This window comes from Vulpes vulpes, chromosome 10 (assembly GCF_048418805.1).
Source record: "Vulpes vulpes isolate BD-2025 chromosome 10, VulVul3, whole genome shotgun sequence".
Taxonomy (NCBI): domain Eukaryota; kingdom Metazoa; phylum Chordata; class Mammalia; order Carnivora; family Canidae; genus Vulpes; species Vulpes vulpes.
The window spans coordinates 67,245,820-67,265,387 of NC_132789.1; the positions used below are offsets into that span (position 1 = coordinate 67,245,820).

A 19,568-nucleotide genomic window follows, 5' to 3' on the forward strand; every position below is an offset into this window, starting at 1 on the left:
GGAGCCTGCTTCTCTGTCTGCCTGTCTCTGCCTCTCTCTCTCTCTCTCTCTCTCTCTCTCTGTGTGTGTGTGTGTGTGTGTGTGTCTCATGAATAAATAAATAAAATCTGAAAGAAAGAAAAAGGAAGAAAGGAAGGAAAAAAGAAAGAAAAGAAAGAAAGAAAGAAGGAAAAGAAAGAAAAGAAAAAAAAGAAAAGAAAAGAAAGAAAAGAAAAGAAAAGAAAGAAAAGAAAAGAAAAAAAATAAGAATGTAAGAATGTATTGGCCTTATGTAGAAGAGGTCCTGTGATGCCCTATGGCACAATGCCTTCTGGTCATCAGAACCAGGCACTCCAAGTGTGTCTCCTATGTGGGTTGCATGCACTCTCCTATTGTGGCCGAGCTGTGATTGTCTTCGGCCCAGTTAGTTTTAATGATCTATTTTGCTTGCTGTGGGCAAACTGGGCAGTTTCCTTCCCGCATTGTGGAGAGGCCTGTCTGTAGCCCACTTGGGCTTATTGGCGGGTGAGGCAGGCACTTGCCCTAGTTCTCTGCAGTTAGCCTCTGTGTCACAGCAGCAGATGCACCAAGGCAGGGTTTGCTCCCTGGCAGGGCAAGGAGAAGACCAGCTGCAGGAACTATAGGTGCACTGATGTGTGGGGTTATCTTTCCCTGCTCTCACCAGGGCATGAGTCACTTTTGTGTGCACCAGTCATGGCTAGGACTGCCTGCCAGGTACAGTGGGTCAGAAGCTGCTTTGGAGGGATGCCTGCTGAGGCAGGCAGGTTGGATGCAATGAATTAATAGTGGAATACTGGGCAGGTCATGTGGTTCTAACAAGATAGATGGAGGGTGTCAACGCTGGTTGCAGAAAGTGTATGGCTATCTAGTTTGAGGAATTGGAAAAGAAATGGCACCCACCAGCACTTTTATTTCTGGAGAAATCTGCAGATCCCTGCCCCTCCAGCACACATTCTAAGATTATTTAATGAATCTCCCTGACATATACCTCAGACACTTTTCAAACTGCGGCTTCTAAGCTGTGTCTTAGGCCAATTTTTTAATATGCTGACTTCTTAAGGGCAGCGACTCAGTTTTCTACCACCCTCTGGCTCTCCTAGAGTTAAACCTGCTTGTTTTTAAAGCCGTGATTGTTATGCCCCACCAGTTTTAAAGTTCTCGAAATTAAGCCCCCCTGGTTTTAAAAACTAGATGTTATGGGAACTGTATTCTCAGTGCAGGTCTCCAGTGCCAGAGATGCCCGTGTAAGCAAAAGATCCTTTTGCTTTTCTGTACTTGTGATGCTCTTCTTGTTTGTGGTTAGTCCTGCCAGGCCTTGGTTCCCAGCTATGTCGCTGTCCCTCCTACCCTCATGATGTGGCTTCCTCTGTCTGATGAGCTGTGAAAGGTCTGTTGTGTCAGTCGTCAGGTGGTTTTCAGAGTTAGTTGCATGGATGTAGCTGTAATGTATGTGTATCCAACGGGGAAAGGTAAGCTCAGAAGTCTCCTACCATCTTCTTAAAACTCCTAGGTCTTTGATAGATAAATATATAGATTACATAATCTCTATATCCACTTAATATATTTGAATTAGGAGTTTACAATTTCTCAATTGTTTTTATGAGCTATTCCAAAACATCTTTCCAGATTGGAGTTAAGTAATATGTCTGAGTCTGGTCTTTTTTCTTCTAATGTGTTTTGATTTTTTGTTTTGAGTTTTTAAAACTATATCTTAGAAGTCCTTAAAATGTCAATATGTCCCAACAGCCTTATGTTGGGGAGACTATCTTGTTACACAAAAACTCTTTAGAACATTTGAAAGTATGTTTAAAGAAATGCTTAAAGCTGCTATGTGAAAGACACTGTTAAGAGAATGAAGAGATAAGCCACAAATTGTAGCAAATATGTGCAAAACACGTATCTGACATAGGATTTGCATCTAAAATAAACAACCTTTTAAAATCCAATATTAAGGAAACAACCCAATTTAAAAATAGACAAAAGAGTCGAAAAAACACCTCAGCAGAGAAGATAAACAGATGGCAAATAAGCTTATGAAAAGATGCTCGCCATCATTTGTCATTAGGGAACTACAAATTAAAATAATAATGATATGCTATTACCCATCTATTAGAACGGCTAAAATCCAACAAACTGACAATAAAAATTGCTAGAGACAATGTGGAGCAGCAGGATTTATCATTCATAGCCACTGGGCATGAAAAATGATACAGCCACTTAAGAAGACAGTTTTGTGTTTTCTTACAAACCTAAACATAGTTGTACCATATAGTCCAGCAATCATGCTCCTAGGCATTTACCCAACTGATTTGAAAACTTATGTCTGCCAAAACTGAATGTTTATAGGAGCTTAATTAATAGTCACCAAAAAACTGGAAACAACTAAAATGTCCTTCATAGGTAAATGGATAACCAAACTGTGACACAGCCAGACAATGGAATATTATTCTATGATAAAAAGAAATAAGCTATCAAGCCATGAAAGACACAGATGGATATTAAATGCGTATTGCTAATTGAAAGAAGCTAGTCTGAAAAGACTACATATTGTGTAATTTCAATTATATGACACTCTGGAAAAAGGAAAAACTGCAAAGACAATTAAAATCAATGGTTTCTAGAGGTACAGGGAGAGGGAAGGAATATTGAATACATAAAGCACAAAGGCTGTTTAAGGGCAATTAAACAGTTCTGTGTTTTCTATAATGGTGGGCATACAACACTACATATTTGTCAAGACCAGTACATTGAGAAGCCTAAAACATGTGTCCTCATATACAGATTTTCTGGTTCCATCAGCATAGCAGTTTTATTAAATTCTGTTGTTTCCTCACAATTAAGAGGGGGGAAAATGTGTGGTTTTGCTTATAATTATATACCCTATTACTAAGCATTTTCTGGCTGGGGAAAGGTACCAAGGATTTGACCAGTTATTAATGAAACCTGAGTCTTCCACTTAATAATTTTACACATCAGGTGACTGTGATGATTGTGAGAATTTTTCACAAACTGGCTTCTGGCTCCATTCCTGCCAGGTCCATAAGTCACATTCACTAGGGCATCCTGATATGGCCTCTGGCCATACACTTTTGGGTCATAGTGTCCTAGTGAATTGGCATAGTGGCCAGTGGAAGTGTTACTAGAAGCCATTCCCAGAACACCAGAACACTAATACCTTAAAGATAAATGGAAATGTTTGCAAATTTTACAAAAATATATTACTACGTGAACACATTGCTAGCTCCTTCCTACGATATATAAAAGACCTACAGGTATAAGTGAGGACCAGAAATTTAAATTCCCCCAGCTTCACAGAAAATCAGCCTCAGGTGTTAGGAGTCTTTGGAAATTCTGTTTATCTATCTATCATCTACTATCTATCTATCATCTATCTATCATCTATCATCTATCAATCATCTGTCAAGGTAAAGCAGCAATCAAGATTATTAGCTAAGAGTGAGAATGGGAATGCAGTGGGGGGTTTGGGAGAGAAAATATACAATAGGGGTACCTGAGTGGCTCAGTTGATTAAGCATCTGCCTTTGGCTCAGGACCCTGGGATCGAGCCCCACATTGGGCTCTCTACTCAGCAGAGATCCTGCTTCTCTCTGTCTGACAGTGCCTACTGTGTTCTCTCTGTCAAATTAAAAAAAAAAATCTTTAAAAAAATAACGTATAAAATAGCTATGAGAATGGAAAAGTAAAGAGACTAGAGAAGAGAAATAGAATAGAATTATAATTGTTGGAGCAGCATTAAGACCCACTTGATGGGAAGGAATCTAGAGAAAAATTAGTAGGCATGATGGTGTATTGCATACCAGCCATGTTTAGCCATACAAGTACAGATAAAGAGTGGATGGAGAACTGGATTTGAGCAAGGGTGTCATTTACCAGGCAAAATTTAGGAAGTGAGAGGGATCAAGAAGAAAGTATATGCAAGAGAGTAATTATAATGCTGGATTGTTGGATTTTAACATGTTTAAGGAGAGGAGAGAGGACATCAAAGTTGACAGTAGAATCAATAGACTGACAAGCCCACTGGGTCAAAGGGAGTAAACTGGAAAGATACAAAGTGGTGGTGGTCAGAGATGGAATATATGAAATTGAGATATAAATGTGTTACAGTTAATTACAATGATAAAGTCTATAGGAAGACTTAGATGGTTAGGGTGATGTTAAGAACTGGTTCATTAGGAAAGAAGTTCAAGGACCTGAAAAGATAGGATGTTGAAAGGATCACATATGTTGCATATAAAAATCCCAAGAGTTAAGAATGAAATATATACACCAGTAGGCAGAGGAGTATAATGAAACCCCACGTAAGCATAATTTAGCTTCAACTTGACTCAACTACTGAAGGATCTTGTTTTATCTAAGTCTCCTATCTATACCCCCTTCCTACTCCCCCTTTCATATTACTTTTAGGCCAATACCTAAAAATATTTAATCTGTAAATATTTGTGTATATTACTAAATTATAACTTTTTAAAACATAACCACAGTATGCTTGTCACACAGTATGCTTGTCACACCTAAGAAAAATGGGGAATTCCTTAATATTAAAAAGTCAGTATTCATATTTCAATTGTCTCACATCATTGTATACTTCAATATTGCACTACAGCAGGGTATAAAATAGAGGCAAAAGTCTTCCTTTATTATTGAATTAGGTTCCTCTAGAGATCAACACCACTAAGTACTTTATGTTAACTTCCAGAACTTTTTGGCATGAGCAAACCATACATGTATATGTGTCTATGTATGTATATGTGTATACGCATATGTATATATAATACTATTCTGTAATCTTACCTTTTCCATTTATTAGAAGAATGTGTAACACTCTGGATCAGCCCAGAGAAATCTTTATCCACTGTGCCATAATGACCAGGAAAGTATACATGGACACTGAGATTGTAATGGAATGTGTGCCCTTTGGAATTCCAGTCTACATTTAGTACTTTCAGAACTTTTCCTTCATCTTCTTACTCAAAATTAAAAGGAGGCTCTCTTCTGAGGATTTATCTCTTTAGCCCTCTCAGTTAGTGACTGTGTTTCCTCCATAACTGGTAGTGGGACCAGAAGAGGGTTCTTTGCTCTTCATTGCTGCTTCTGTATTTTCTCCTCAAGTCCTCCCAGATTTGAATCTCTTATCATTAGACTCTATATCCACTGCCACTCCCTGTTGCTTCTATGTATAACTCCCGGGTTCCTCTCCTTCATTTCTTAATGAAGAAATCTATTTCTTAGCACCTGGTCACTGTCACTCAATTCGTGTTCCAAATTGTTCATAATAAAACGTCATAGAAAATAACATCAGACATTGCAATTGCAGTAGGTAGTATCTGTTCAGTTCAAATTTTTATTTCAATTACATCTTATTATTTGTATTAAATTTGGGGAATACAGTGGTATAAATATTCATAGTCCTACTCCTCATATTGTTTATGGCTTAAAGGGTAAAAAAAATCAATTCCCCAATCTCGCCCTCCCCAACCCCCTGCTAAAATTACAAGCTGGACTACAGAGGGTTTTGTAGGCTATATTAAGATATTTGGGTTTTCTTCTGTAGATAATGAGAAACCATTTAAGTGTTTTAACCAGAGAAAAATAACATCAGATGTCTCTATATTCAACTCTAACTTGAGAAACTGATTGTAAAAGGACTAGTGATGTGTGTAGCCTCAGTTAGAGGGCTATTCTAGTTGTCTAGGCTTATATTTGTAATAGTTTGCAATATAAACACTGAGCAAACAGGATCAGCAAAGTTTAAAAGAAAGGGGTGTATAAGCATTGCATCATAATGCTAGGGGATGTCATCTCAAAAGTCAAAAACCAACCAGAGGTCAAGCAGGATATTTATTGCCTAAACCATATGAGCCACCATGGTGTTTGATCTTGCCATTCCTCTTCTCAGAAACACAATGGGAAGTTTCCCATGTCCCCTAAGACTGTCTACCCTCCTTGTTATGGTATTCAAGGCTGTGCTCTCATCTCTATATTTCTTTTCGCATTATATGCACAGAGGATACTGGTTTGACCTGATCAAATAAGCCCAGAATTTTTATTGCTTCTTGTTTTGGAAAGTACTGCTCAAACAGGGCATAATTCCTCCATCAAAACTTGTCTTATTGTTGTAAGTCTTAGCCCAAATACCAACTCCTCCATAGTCCCACCTAGTCTTTCTCTCTCAAATTTAAAAAATGAAAAATGGATAAAGAATGAGAGCAAGAGAACATAAGCAGGGGGGAGGAACAGAGGGAGAGGGAGAAGCAGACTCCCCACTGAGTGGGAGCCTGACATGGGGCTCTATCCCAGGACCCGGGATCATGACCTGAGCCAAAGGCAGACACTTAACTGAGTCACCCAGGTGGCCCCATTTCTCCTTCTTGCATGCTTTAAGGACATGCTCTTAGCTTTGCATTTAGGTAATTACTTCAGTGTGGTTTTATGCATAGTACAGTAGTTTTCATATCGTCTCCTCACTAGAAACCTTTTGAGATCAAACAATGTTAACAGGCCAGGTAATCAAAGAAGATTTCAGTAACCAGTAAATATTGAGTTAAAATGATTCATTTCATGTCCATATGATGACAAAATCTAGGTTAATGAGTTTCTGTAGAAAAATTTGATATTAGTTTAATAAATGCTCAACCATTTTTTAAAGATTTATTTAGAGAGTGTGAACAGGACGGGGAGGGGAAAGGAGAGAAAATCTCAGACTCCATGCTGAGTGCTGAGCCCCACTTGGGACTAGTGTCACAACCCTGATATCACAACCTGAGCCAAAATGAAGAGTCGGATGCCCAACTGACTATGCCACCCAGGTGCTCCCTCAACCATGTTTTAAATATATGTGATAAGCTTGAGATATCGACAGGTCAAACTTATGAGAGTGCATAAAATTCTTTATTTAGAACAATAAAGTATATGTATATATAATGTAATTTCAAATTCAAACCTGTATAAAAAAGGGTCAGGACATATACCTAGTTTAAAAAGTACACATATAGTATATACACATACACATCACATTTTACAACCTTTTTTATTTAATTACACTTCAGTCATAATAAACTAGAATAGTGTTGACATACATTTACATTACAATATGCAAACTCCAATCTATGACTGAACTAGCAATATATCTATGCATCCATCTAAATGTTTGAATACTTTTCAAGTCCATCAATTTAAAAAATAGTGACAAGTGGACACTATAATCACACATTAATCCTTAGAATATAGGATATTTTTATTGAAAATTTTTGAGTCTTACAGTTGAGAAATCAAGTAATTGAAAATACTATGTTTTTTAGTTTAAAGAATTATCTTAATTTTATTTTTAAAAATAACATCATAAGAATGTAGTGGAGATGGCAGTTATAAATTTACAATGCTTAGGAAACATTTTAGGATTATGAATATCCCCTTTAATAGAAATTGCTTCTAAAACATCTTGTTAGGAAATGAAAGTACCATTATTTTACCTGTAACAAAGGCATTTCCAGACCTGTTAATAGAAGCAACAATAGCAGAAAGTGTCATCAAACACCATAAATTACTAGTTTCAATCTTTTTTTTTTATACAAAATAATACTGTTTCAAAGATAAACTGGCTTAATTAAAATTCTTATCCCACTTTCTAATTTTCAGATGTAATTTATGGATGACCCCTTTCCAAATGGATTATAAATTATCTTTTGGCACTCAGAAACTTTGAACATCTTACATTTTGTGCTCTAAGCTTTTAATAAAATAAAAGCATTTAAATGCTTAATTTGGTGCACTTCCAAATGTTACACATATCTTATAGTATCTTTTCCTAAAATGTACTCATGGTTTTCATTCTTCAGAGGCGATCCAAAAATGTTTACTTAAGCAAAGGAAAAAGCCATCTCTTGTGTAAATGGTTATCCAATTCACCCTACATGAGATTGAATTTTACTTTTACTAATGGATCCTATTTACATTACAAACAAGAACAGCAATGACTTTTTATGTTCAAATTGCTTATTCACAGAAATCAGAGTAGAATATTTTATGTGGAGTAATTTCAGATCTATTTTATTGTCTTTGTCAGTCATATATCAATAGGTTTCACACCCAAGATGTGACCTCCAACTTCACCATATAGATAAATAAAAAACCTAGATCCAAAGAGGTGACTTACCAATATCATTTAACGGCAGAGTGGAGGCTTCGGACAATTTCCCCCACATCCATCTCACTATGCCAAACTGTCTTTTTGAAAAATATTTCTTAAAGAATAGGTGAGAATGGCTAAATGTCTCATATTGGAATTACATTTTGAAACCAAAACTGAGCTGCGGAAAGACAGTAAGAGATACCCATGAATTCTGAATGGAATTTTCTGTTAATTTCAAACTTCAATTGAATTAAGATACCTAAAATATGCCCAGAATTTCCCCCAAACTACTTTAATACTCAATTAAATGTGTTTAATTCTTACTAAAAGCAAACACCTTTAGTAAGCCTTATAAACATACTTTCTCATATATTTTCATTCTTCACATACTTAATCCTTTTAAGAGAACAGGGGACTTATTCTGTTATATTGAAATAACTGAATTTGTCTGACTTATTAAAAAGTGGCAGTGGTAAGCACGTAAGATCATTATACAAAATCCAGCAACACTCCAATATCCAATATTACTGAGCAGGCACCATTTATCACAGAACCAGAGAACCAGTTTCTTTATAGGCTTGTGTTCTACCAAAGAAAGAAGTGCAAAGCTTTTAGTAAAATTTAGAATCTGCAGACTTCTGAGATCATTTTAAAAGGCAATTCTGAAATGTTACAGAAGATAACTATCAGATACATGATACCAATTTAAAAGGTGATTTCATGGTTTATAATATCAGTTGTGAGTTTTCCATGATGTCTGAAGTATATTCAGTACACGTAATGGATAAAATAAAGATATATATATATTTATCTCAGAGCAGATATGACAATTCCCAAGCAGCAAGCATCCAAAATAACGTTCAGCCTTTTTCTACTGTTCATGTATTTTATCGAACTTTAGCGTCTTAAAAAATTGGTAATTCACATAACTCTCAATGAGCCAATACGTTTAATTAGGCACAATATATTGCCCCTCGCTTAGCCATGCCATATTTTATAACTTGATGAATTTGTTTATTTAAGTCTATTGATTAGGACCATGCCCTTGAGTGGTAAAACCCAGCTCCTAGCTTTGAGAACAAAAGTGCATTTATTGTACTCTCAAGCTCATTAAATAGCATTTTCTCCTCCCGAAGGAAATCGAAACCACTGGTGAAATAAATCAAACCATTACATTGACCAGTATCAATCTTCCCAACCTACGTCTGACCTACACACGTAGCTCATACTAATTTATATCTATTTTCCTCAAAACAATCTATGTCACACACCGAGACAGGTCCTTTCAGCAATTAAACTGATCTCTGGTTTTATTACTAATAGATTATACCAGGGGGTGGTTAAGGGCCTGAATAAGTCAATGCAGCTTCCCAAAGCACCTGGGTTGTATCTTCGAGAAATGACTATCTCATGAGGAACCCCAGCACTTTAGAGAAGGAAGGGCTTAGAGAAATCCTCTGGGCTCTTTGGTACAAGAAAGAGCAAAAGCCACTTCACTGGAGTTCTATCTGGATCTGCTTTGAATATGATAAAAATCCAACTTGGCCAGAAATTCTTGTACTTTTGAAATCAAAGGAAAGCTCACAGCTTTTCATGCCCTTTTGTATCACTACACTGAAAATGGTCATCGAGGGTAGAACGTGACAATAATATCACAAGAATGAAGTTATGATAGAAAACTTTGGATTCCTTAATGTGTATGTTCATGATCTATTAAAAGAGTCTTCATCAAAATAAACCACAAGAAATCACTTTAGTCAGATGTTCCTTTGACTATAAAAAAAAAATGGTACTGAAAATTCACATACTGTCTTAAGTTTTAGTTTTATAAGCATGATGTCCATCTTGGGAATTCTTACCAAGTCACTCTCAATATGACAAACGCTGTCACACATTTTAAATAGCAAACTGACATGCATAACTACATAAAGCTCGCTATTTTTAATTCATAAACATTAATGAATATACAGTGCCTAATTTTAAATAAATGGATCCTTTAAACTGATAATGGTGATTATACAAGAAATAACTAAAGTTGCCTGATTCCTTGCCTTCTTATAAAAGCCAAGTAGCCTAGTTTTCAATACCCATGATACCATGTGGATGTGGTTTTCTAATTTGAGATACTAAATATAATTTTTACTTTCTCTCATGGTGTAAATTGAAAATGGGACCTTCATACATTCTGCAATTTTCCTGAAGTCCCTTTACATAACTCTGTAATAGTTTCAGAATATAAACATTTCATAATATATTTTGCAAGCACAATTTCTACACTCTTCTAGAGGTAGGGGGGAAAGGGTGCCGAATGTGTTCCTCAGTGAATGTCCTGCTGTTCATTGTTCATAGCTTCTTCAAGCCGTCTTTTAGAAAGTCTCCTCTCTCTACAGGCATCGATGTTTTCTAGGGGGAGTGGTAGGGTTTTTTTTTTTTTTTTAATGTTTTTCTTCAACTTAAACTAAAAACAAAAAACCCAGTTCATTCATTTCTCCCCCCACCCCATCCCTTGTAACTAGCAATCTGTCCTTTGTATCTATGAGCTCGGTATTTTTAATTTACTTTTCTAGATTTCACATATAAGTGAGATCATATAATATCTGTTGTTCTGACTTACTTCACTTAGCATAATGCCCTCAAGGTCCATCCATGTTGTCACAAATTGTAAGATTTCATCTTTAGAGCTGAACGATAATCCTGTGTGTGTACACACATATTTATCCATGCATCCATTGGTGGACTTACATTGTTTCCTTATCTTGGTTATTATAAATAATAATGCAAGGAACATAGGGGCTTATTTATCTTTTAGAATTAAGTGTTGTTTTCATTTTCCTTGGATAAATACCCAGAAGGGGAATTGCTAGATAATACAGCAATTCTATTTTAAATTTTTTGAGGAAACTCAAAATTTTTCATAGTGACTGCATCAATATACATTCCCACCAATAGTGCACAAGGGTTCCCCTCTCTCCACATCCTAATAATTTTCATCTTTTTGATAATAGCCATTCTGAAGGTATGAGGGGATATCTTATTGTGGTTTTGATTTGCTCTGGTGACTGATGTTGAGTATCTTTTCATTTATCTGTTGGCCATATGTAGGTCTTCTTTGGAAAAATGTCTATTCAGATCTTCTGCCCATTTTTAAATTAGATTTTCTTGCTATTGAGTTGTAGGAGTTCTTTGTAGATTTTAGGTATTAGCCCCTTTTCAGATGTATGATTTGCAATTACTTTCTCCCATTCAGTAGGTGTTTATTTATTTTTTATTTTTCATTTTTTTATTTTGTTGATGGCATCACTGTTATAATTCAGTACTGGCTCCCAGGCATGGATAGATCCAGCTAACCATGTCCATTTGTCTAGTGGGATGTAGGTTTATGTTGAGAAGAGACGGAGATCAGACCCAGACCATTAGCATCTACAAGGCTGACATGCTGCCTACTCCAATCATTTTGTTTCCACTGCTTTCTACATGTAGAGTTGTTGATGCTATCATTTGTTTTTAAATGTTTTTCCAGATCCCTTTAAGAAAAATTATTACCTCTCCACTATTCAGGATGAAATCTACTTGCAGAGACCAAGATAACTATGAACTGCAGGTTGTAACTGAAAATAAAGCTATGTGGCTTTTCAGCAATTAGACACTTCTGGAGGCATATAAAATGGTGCATGCAGTCTGGGACGCGTGCTTTCTCTCCCAACATTGGTTGCAAGTTCTAAATGAGACCACAAGTTCCCCAGGTCCTTAAAATAGAGTCCTGCTCCATGCAAGTTCTTCTTTATAGATGATTAATTCAGTGCCAGTTTCACAGTAAAACACTTTGTTCCAATTTGTGAATCATCCATATAGAGTCATGGGTAGCAAGAACAGATAAAAATGCAGTCTGCACTCCAGACAGAATATGAATTTGTTTAAAGCTGCTTCATTTATGAAGCAAACATGAACTGTTACCCGCCTAGAGAGGAAAGAAAAGAGAGAGGTTAGAGTGTATCTGCCTTTTCATTCTCAATAGCTGAATTCATAGAACTACAGATTGAGTAATAGACTAAAATAAATGCTTCACTTACACAGCCAGAAGAACTTGACAAATCTTTTCCTAGATGCAATGACTAGTCACTCTCTGTGATCTTCCTGGTAACACTTAACATTATCTGAAATGACCTTACTGTTTGGTTTTCTCCTCCCATTCGAATGTAAGCTTCATGAGGATAGAGAACTTTGTCTTTTTTTTTTTCTTCAAGATTTTATTTATTTGAAAGAGAGAGCGAGAGAGAGTGAGCAGGAGGAGGGGGGAAAGGGAGAGGGGAGAAGCAGACTCCTCGCTGAGCAGGGAGCCCTACACGGAGCTCCATCCCAGGACCCTGGGATCACGACCTGAGCCAAAGGCAGACACTTAACCAACTGAGCCACCCAGGTGCTCCATTTGTCTATCTTTTTTGCTGCTGTACTCCAAAAACCTAGAACGGTGCCTGACACAAAGGACATACTCAGTAAATATTCCTTGAACATAAGGATGGATGAAGGAACACCTGGTGGCTTTCACACCCGTTTGCATACCACAGATGGTTTCCATTTGTGGTAAGAGGGTTATCTTGTAGCCCTGAATTTCTCTAACCAGGCTATGAAAAGGTAGTAGGTAAGGGGAGAGGTTTTTAAAAGACAAAGGCAGTGTCTAGAGAGAAAAAGAGTAGCATGAAGGAGGTTTCCAGTGAAGTGGATCAGAGACCATCAACAAACAGCCTTCTGGCCACTGAGCAATGCCAGTGTCTTGACTGCCTAGCTAGGTTCAAGCCATTGCTTCTCCTAACAGGAATAGGAGCAGCAAGATCTCTTTCAATGCTGCCAGCCAAGAAAAAAAAGACAAATCCTGGCACCACATCCTAACAAAGCCTCTGGGGAGGTTCGTTTGGCCTACCACAGCTTATACTTGTTGAAACTTGAAAGCCAGACATTGTTTCAGTTCTTCAGAGCTGGTGTTAATCCACTGAACTTTGGACTCAGCTTTGAGATTTTCAACTTTTGAGTCAAGTATCTGTACTTCCTTAACTTTTTTTCAGTCACAATGCCTAAATAAATATATCTATTACTTTTTCTTCCCTACTCAATACTTTCTCCTTGTCATTACCTACCAATTCCAGAATCTCGCTTTTTAAATATTTGAGATCAGTGCAAAGGTTAAATATAAATTGTATACAATTCCATAGTATAAGTGGTAAGAAGTGCAGTATTTTTTCCAGTCTCTGTAAATGAATATGCTAAAAACCATGTTATATGACAATTTACCAAACAGAGAACTCTAGAAACTAGAGAACCTGCATCTGGGAAAGGAGAATTAAATCCTGAGAAAAAAAATAAGAAACATTAAGAAAACTTCATAAATCCAAAATATATAGCAGATGTTTTAAAATAAAGCTTGATTAAAAAAAGCAAAAGGAAATCACACAAAAAGCAAAAGGATATATTTTTTAAAAAGTTAGGAATAGCTTAAAATTCTAAACCTAAGTAGAGAAGCAAGATTGGAAATCTATTTCTAGTTTTGTCCCCAGGTGTCTTAGCAAAGAAAATAAACTTGAAGATTTCACAACTGTGTTCCCATAGAACAAAAACTACAATTTTTATAATGATACCCTGGATCCTAGCAATCTCATGAAATGGGCAGAGTAAGTTGTATTATTCCCCTTACTATCTTTGAAAAACCAGGAGTTAAAAGACAACTGACTCACCCAAGAACATACAGCTTATCCAGTTCCAGAGCCAAGGCCTCAAGTCTAATCCCTTCTTATCCTTTCTATTATAATGTGTATACAGAAGGAACTCAAAAATCCTCTGAAGCTCCAGAAATTCTTAGGAAATATCCAATAAAGAGTCACAGATCTTGCCAAGTCCTGTATGTGCTAAATGGCCAAACTTGTCTCAAGGTCATCCATGTTCCAACTCTAGGATCTATTATCTCTTAGCTCAGATCTGCAGGAAATGTCCAGGTTGTGTTTCTCTTATGAATCTCTCCACCAGCCTAGTTGTAATAAGAATTACTTTCAACACTTACCATGCTGGGATGTGTCACTAAACACTGCTGTCCTAGTGTCTACCAATTCATGCTACTTCTTACTGTCAGCCAAACTGGGCCTTCTCAGTGGTAATGCAGTCCTTCTCCTGAGGCCTCAATTAAAATTCTTTGTAGCTGACTCCCAAATCCCAAATCTATTATTTTCAACCATGACTGTTCTTTGAATTTCCAGTCTAACATATCTGGCCACTGGTCAGTATTTACTAACAGCTCATTTTCTTTTAATGGTATTGTCACCTCGTTAGTCCTATAGGTTCCAAATCATCCTTGAGTACTACTTGTGATGTCAAGCTTCACATCCCCCCAGTAATTAGAATATGTGGATTCTTTTACTGCATATCTCCAAAGTCGTTCATGCTTTCTCATTTCCATGGCCCTCATCCTGATTCAGGTCATCAGTCTCTCATCTGTTTGGAAGAATATCTGGTGGACTCCCTGACTCCGGTTCACTGCTCCCCACCCATCTGGTCTGGCTGCACCAACATCTCATTACAGCTTTTATTGTATCACTCACATTTTTTTTAAGGTTTTATTTATTTATTTATTTATTTATTTATTTATTCATGAGAGACAGAGAGAGAGAGAGACAGAGACCTAGGCAGAGAGAGAAGCAGGCTTCATGCAAGAAGCCCGATGTGGGACTCGATCCCAGATCCTGGGATCACGCCCTGAGCCAAAGGCAGACGCTCAACCACTGAGCCACCGAGGCATCCCACTCGTATCTTTTCTAAGCCCTCCAACAACTCCTTCCATTACTCAATACGGTCCACGTTCTGTACTTGGAATATTTCAAACCTATGCCCACATTCTTGTTTCTCAGCCCTTTAACTTCTCATTGTGTGGCCTTCCCCTGGAGTCCAACTGTACAAATGAACTCTTGAACACACTCCCTGCACTTCTGGCTTCCCTGACTCAGTTTATGGCATTTGCAGTATCTGGATCACCCCTTTCCTATTGCTATTAAAATTTTATCAATCATCCGAGGTCAAGCTCGGTATAAAGGCCACCACCATCACCTACGAGATGAAGACTTTCTCCTATTGCTGATTTCTCTCTCCCTTCCGATAAGGCAACTGTATATGGGTGCACATGGTACAGTTCAAAGAGGTACATCCATACCACACTTATGTTGAGGACATATCCTGTACAACCTTATGCAGTGATCTTACCTTCAACCTCTTTGCATTTTCCTTGTAAGCTCCTTTTATTGCTTTTTTAACTTCATAAACTTCTAGTTTCCTTTTAAAAATAGGTTATATTCATATGTCTTACTTCCTTTGGTAGGCTATAAGCAATTTGAGGACACAACTAGGTTATATTAAGCTCTGCATCCAACAATGTACTTAGTAGAGTGTGTTGGAATCATTTGTGGGAAATGAACAAAGAGCACAATTTTCCTATATTCTTTTCTTTCTTCTCAAACTGCTACACACCAGCTAATATATGAAAAATTCTTGTGGGATGTCACCTATGTATATTTGGCATCAGCTTGTTGGATTAAATTTTTTGTGTAGATATTTTCATGTTTGGTGTCAAATAAACACAACTTTAGTATGTTTTATCTTAGAGCCAGTTTCTTTTGTTCCTAGCTCATTACCTTATAATCCTTCTATTTTCTTTCTTTGTTTTTAAAGTATCAAACCTTCCTCCTCTTCATTTTCCATTATAGGTTATTTTTATTTGAAGAACTATTCCATTTTTTATTCTAGTATTCCAATATTTGTCGTAATTTGTTTTAGTTGGTGAAACTTCCACGTCAGGGAGTAATTGTTGCCATAAAGCTGCATCATTCCCTGTACTTTCCCCTTCCTTATTAACCAAGAAAATGGCTATAACCCAAATTATATCTAATTTTTAAAATATATAATAACAATTGCACATTATGTTTCTGTCTTGGGACTTTTTAGTACTGTTTTATTTCTTGGCAAATTTCTTCTCCTACCACATCATATTCTGTTCTCCTAAACCTCTTCTTTCACCACAATCCTCTCCACAAATTATACTTCAAGTTTCTGGAAAGATTTTAAACATCTGTTGGTATAGGGACAAGCAAAAGACTTTACACAACTGAGTACTCAGTAAATGATTACAAATGACACCTATACATTTTGACTTTGGGGTCTATAGATTCATGATGACAAGCTGGCTCATTTGTCTTCCTTTTTCCTATACTTTCCATGTCTATTTTGTTTACATTTTCACAATTTCTATTCTCACATGATTGCAGTTCTCGGAGGAGATTCTCATCCTCTTCATTTTTTTCCCCCAGCAAATATTCATTCATCACTTGCATGCACAAAGTATTAGCTATATAGTTTAGTGGGATTCCAAAAAGAAATTCAGAAACAAATCCTGCCCTGTAAGAACTTATGGTTCAGCAGAGGACACAAAATGTCTATAAAAGTAACTGAAGTCCTATTAATGTGTATAACATGAGTATTACATGTCCTATGAAACATAACATGAAATATAATTAGAGGGACCAAAATTTGGGGAGTCAGCCTTTTGGAAGTGGTGATATCTGAGCAGAGTCTTGAGAGCTTTGCAGACATGATGAATAAGGTACTTTATGAAGGAGAATGCCACCGTAGATTCCTTATCCATTTCACACCTACTACTCAATGTGTGAGGAGTTATTTCTAAACAATCCAGAACTTCTTTTAAAACCTAGTTTGATTCATTGTACATGAGAAACATTTCACATTTTAAGAAAAACAGTCATTTCCCATGACTGTATTTCCCCTTGCTATTGCCTCAAATCAGCAAATTACACATATACTACACTAAAAGTAAACCCTACTTCACTTTCTTAAAGATTTTTTAAAATTTATTTTATTGAGGTAAGAACTCTTAATGTGAGATGTACCCTCTTACCACATGTTTAAGTACACAATACAGCATTGTTAACTATGGGCATAATATTTTACATTCTGCATTACAGCAGGTTATCTAGAACTTTTTCATCTTGTAAACAAAAAAAAACCTATTTCAGAAGGACTGTCTTCCTTGCCAGTGGTTAACTTTCATTCAGGGTTTATTCACTCTGTTGCTCATTGAACAAACATTTAGCAAGAGTCTACAACACGTAGGCAACAAGTGAGTTGCTCATGAAGGAGATAGAGCAAGAACCAGACTGGTCCCTGACTGCTGCCCTGACTACATATAACTAAGCTACAAGTTGCTTGACTATGGTTGCTTTAAAATGCAGTTTTTTCTCTTAAACAGGTGCCTTGGGTTTTCCCATCATAATCCATTTTCCAAATGTCACAGGACAAATGCACAATTAAAAACCACATGATTAAAGACCTATGTGCCAAAACAGCATCCCAGCGATACAATCCAAAACCAAACAGAGGACATTACTTGAGACTTGATGACTCAATTAACCATGTAAAATGTGGTTTGTGGATGTCTAGCTTAAGGGAGCTGAAATGGCTTAGAAGCAACAGTGAGGCTCATGCTGGGGTTGAATGGCAGAGAAACTATTTTTCCTAGAAACCTATGATTTCAGCTTGCAGAGTATTGCTCCAGAAAATAAAAAGTATCGAGTGAAAGGTCTATTTGTTAACATTATTTGACAGATAACATGAGCTTAGAGAGAAGGTGAGATAGTGAGCAGGAAAAAAAGAGCTATTTATGCTTTGGATATAGTGATCAAGGGCCTGCTTAAAGGCCCAAATGAAGTCCCTGTAATAGCAAGGTTAAAGTATTAGAAAAATATGTGACATAATTATTATATCATGTTACTTGGGGCTGTTGAAAAATGTTTTCCAACTATCAAAGTGAGCTCCTGGAGGAGTCTAAAAGTTCTCTGACGCAGCATCCCTGGGGAAGTTCCAATCTGGAGCTAAATTTCTGAATCTGGGACAAAAATGAAGCTGACAGGATAGTGATCTATAAAGAAAAGGCAAAGCTCACCACAGACCATATACCTCATAACTCTGGAGAGTAAATGATCTTGTGACAAGGAGGAAGTGCAGGGAAAGAGCTGAAGTCCTAGGGAGATGAGAGGACTTTTTTTGTGTGTTCTACTGCAATAAATGTGCTTGAGATCCCATGGCCATGACAAAACTGGCAGCCAGTTAGCAGCAGAAGTGGAAATGAGAAGAGCATGAGCTGATGCTGGGTCAAGTTAGAGCTATTCTGGGGCCTGCCCCGACTCCTCCCCCACCCGCTAATCTGGGGCCCACAGCTCAGCCCGAGGGAGTAGACAGGAGAGGAAAGAGGAACATTAGTGTCTCCTGGGAATAGTTCCTCCCTCTCCTTTCTCTCACAAGCCCTCCAAAGACACACACTATCACAATAGGTATCTGTTTCTGGTTTACGTTTACTGTGTCCTAGGCTTTGGCTTGCGACGAGGCACAAATTACCACCAGCCATGTGGCAGGTGGCATTTTGCCTTGACACCTTTCTTCTCCTGATTTAGAAGATAGTTTGATCACTTTCTATCATTTTATAAGAGTCACACCTAATTGAAATTGATTGTATTTATTCTTCCTCTATTATTTCATTTTAGTCCCTAGTTTGTTCTATTCCCTTGGTCTAATTTTTTCTCTGGCCTCAAAACAGTAAACACTCCACTATTAGTTTTTTGTATACCTCCCATACAAGATGAATCCACTCACTAATCAGGACTACTGCTCACTGCTTGCCTCTCAAAATGTAAGCACATACATAACTGAACTGTGCATGTCTAATTTACTCTAACAGCTTCAGTTAACCTACTGATATCAATTTAACCATTGGCTTAATAAATTTTGTTTTTAAATTTTGGCATCTGGGATGCCTGGGTGGCTAAGTGGTTGAGCTTCTGCCTTTGGCTCAGGTCATGATCCTGATGTCCTGGGATCGAGGCTCCCTGCAGGGAGGCTGCTTCTCCCTCTGCCTATGACTCTACCTCTCTCTTTGTGTCTCTCATGACTAAATAAAATAAAATAAAATAATAAATTAATTAATTAATTAATTTTTGGCATCTAAGACACTGTACAGTTCTTGTTGAATCTTTCAGCTTGAATTCTAAAAACTTACCAAGGTACGAAAGTAACAGTGTTGATAGAAGCCACAATTACACCTCTTGAAACTCCCTCTCCTTCTCTTGCAACATACTGAAAAACAACAAGAAAAACGCTTATTTGCTTTTGGACAGAGATTCTGTACAAAGCCCAGACACCCCACCGTGATCTGGGCCTTATAAAAGGTAGTTTTTCTATAAATACAAAAGATGGCAAAATTGAGTAGAAAGTTTACCTTCATAAGCAATACTAAAGAGAATAAAAGACTTTATATCTGCCTCAATATAGTCTTTCTAAGTAGTGTAAAAATTCTCTCTACATATGCCTATACACATAC

General features: G+C 37.0%; 1 protein-coding gene across 2 annotated transcripts in view; it reads right to left on the minus strand.

Moving 5' to 3' along the window:
• Positions 1 to 6,890: 6,890 nt before the first annotated feature.
• The window catches only part of KITLG (KIT ligand), an 86,143-nt gene continuing 73,465 nt past the window's right edge, over positions 6,891 to 19,568 (minus strand). For both annotated transcript variants that reach the window (XM_025992202.2, XM_025992201.2), the window contains 2 exons: positions 19,248 to 19,324; positions 6,891 to 12,107 (listed from right to left, as the gene is read on the minus strand). In XM_025992202.2, coding sequence (XP_025847987.1) covers positions 19,285 to 19,324 — 40 coding nt within the window. In that variant the 3' untranslated portion in view covers positions 6,891 to 12,107; positions 19,248 to 19,284. The remainder of the gene's footprint in view (positions 12,108 to 19,247; positions 19,325 to 19,568) is intronic.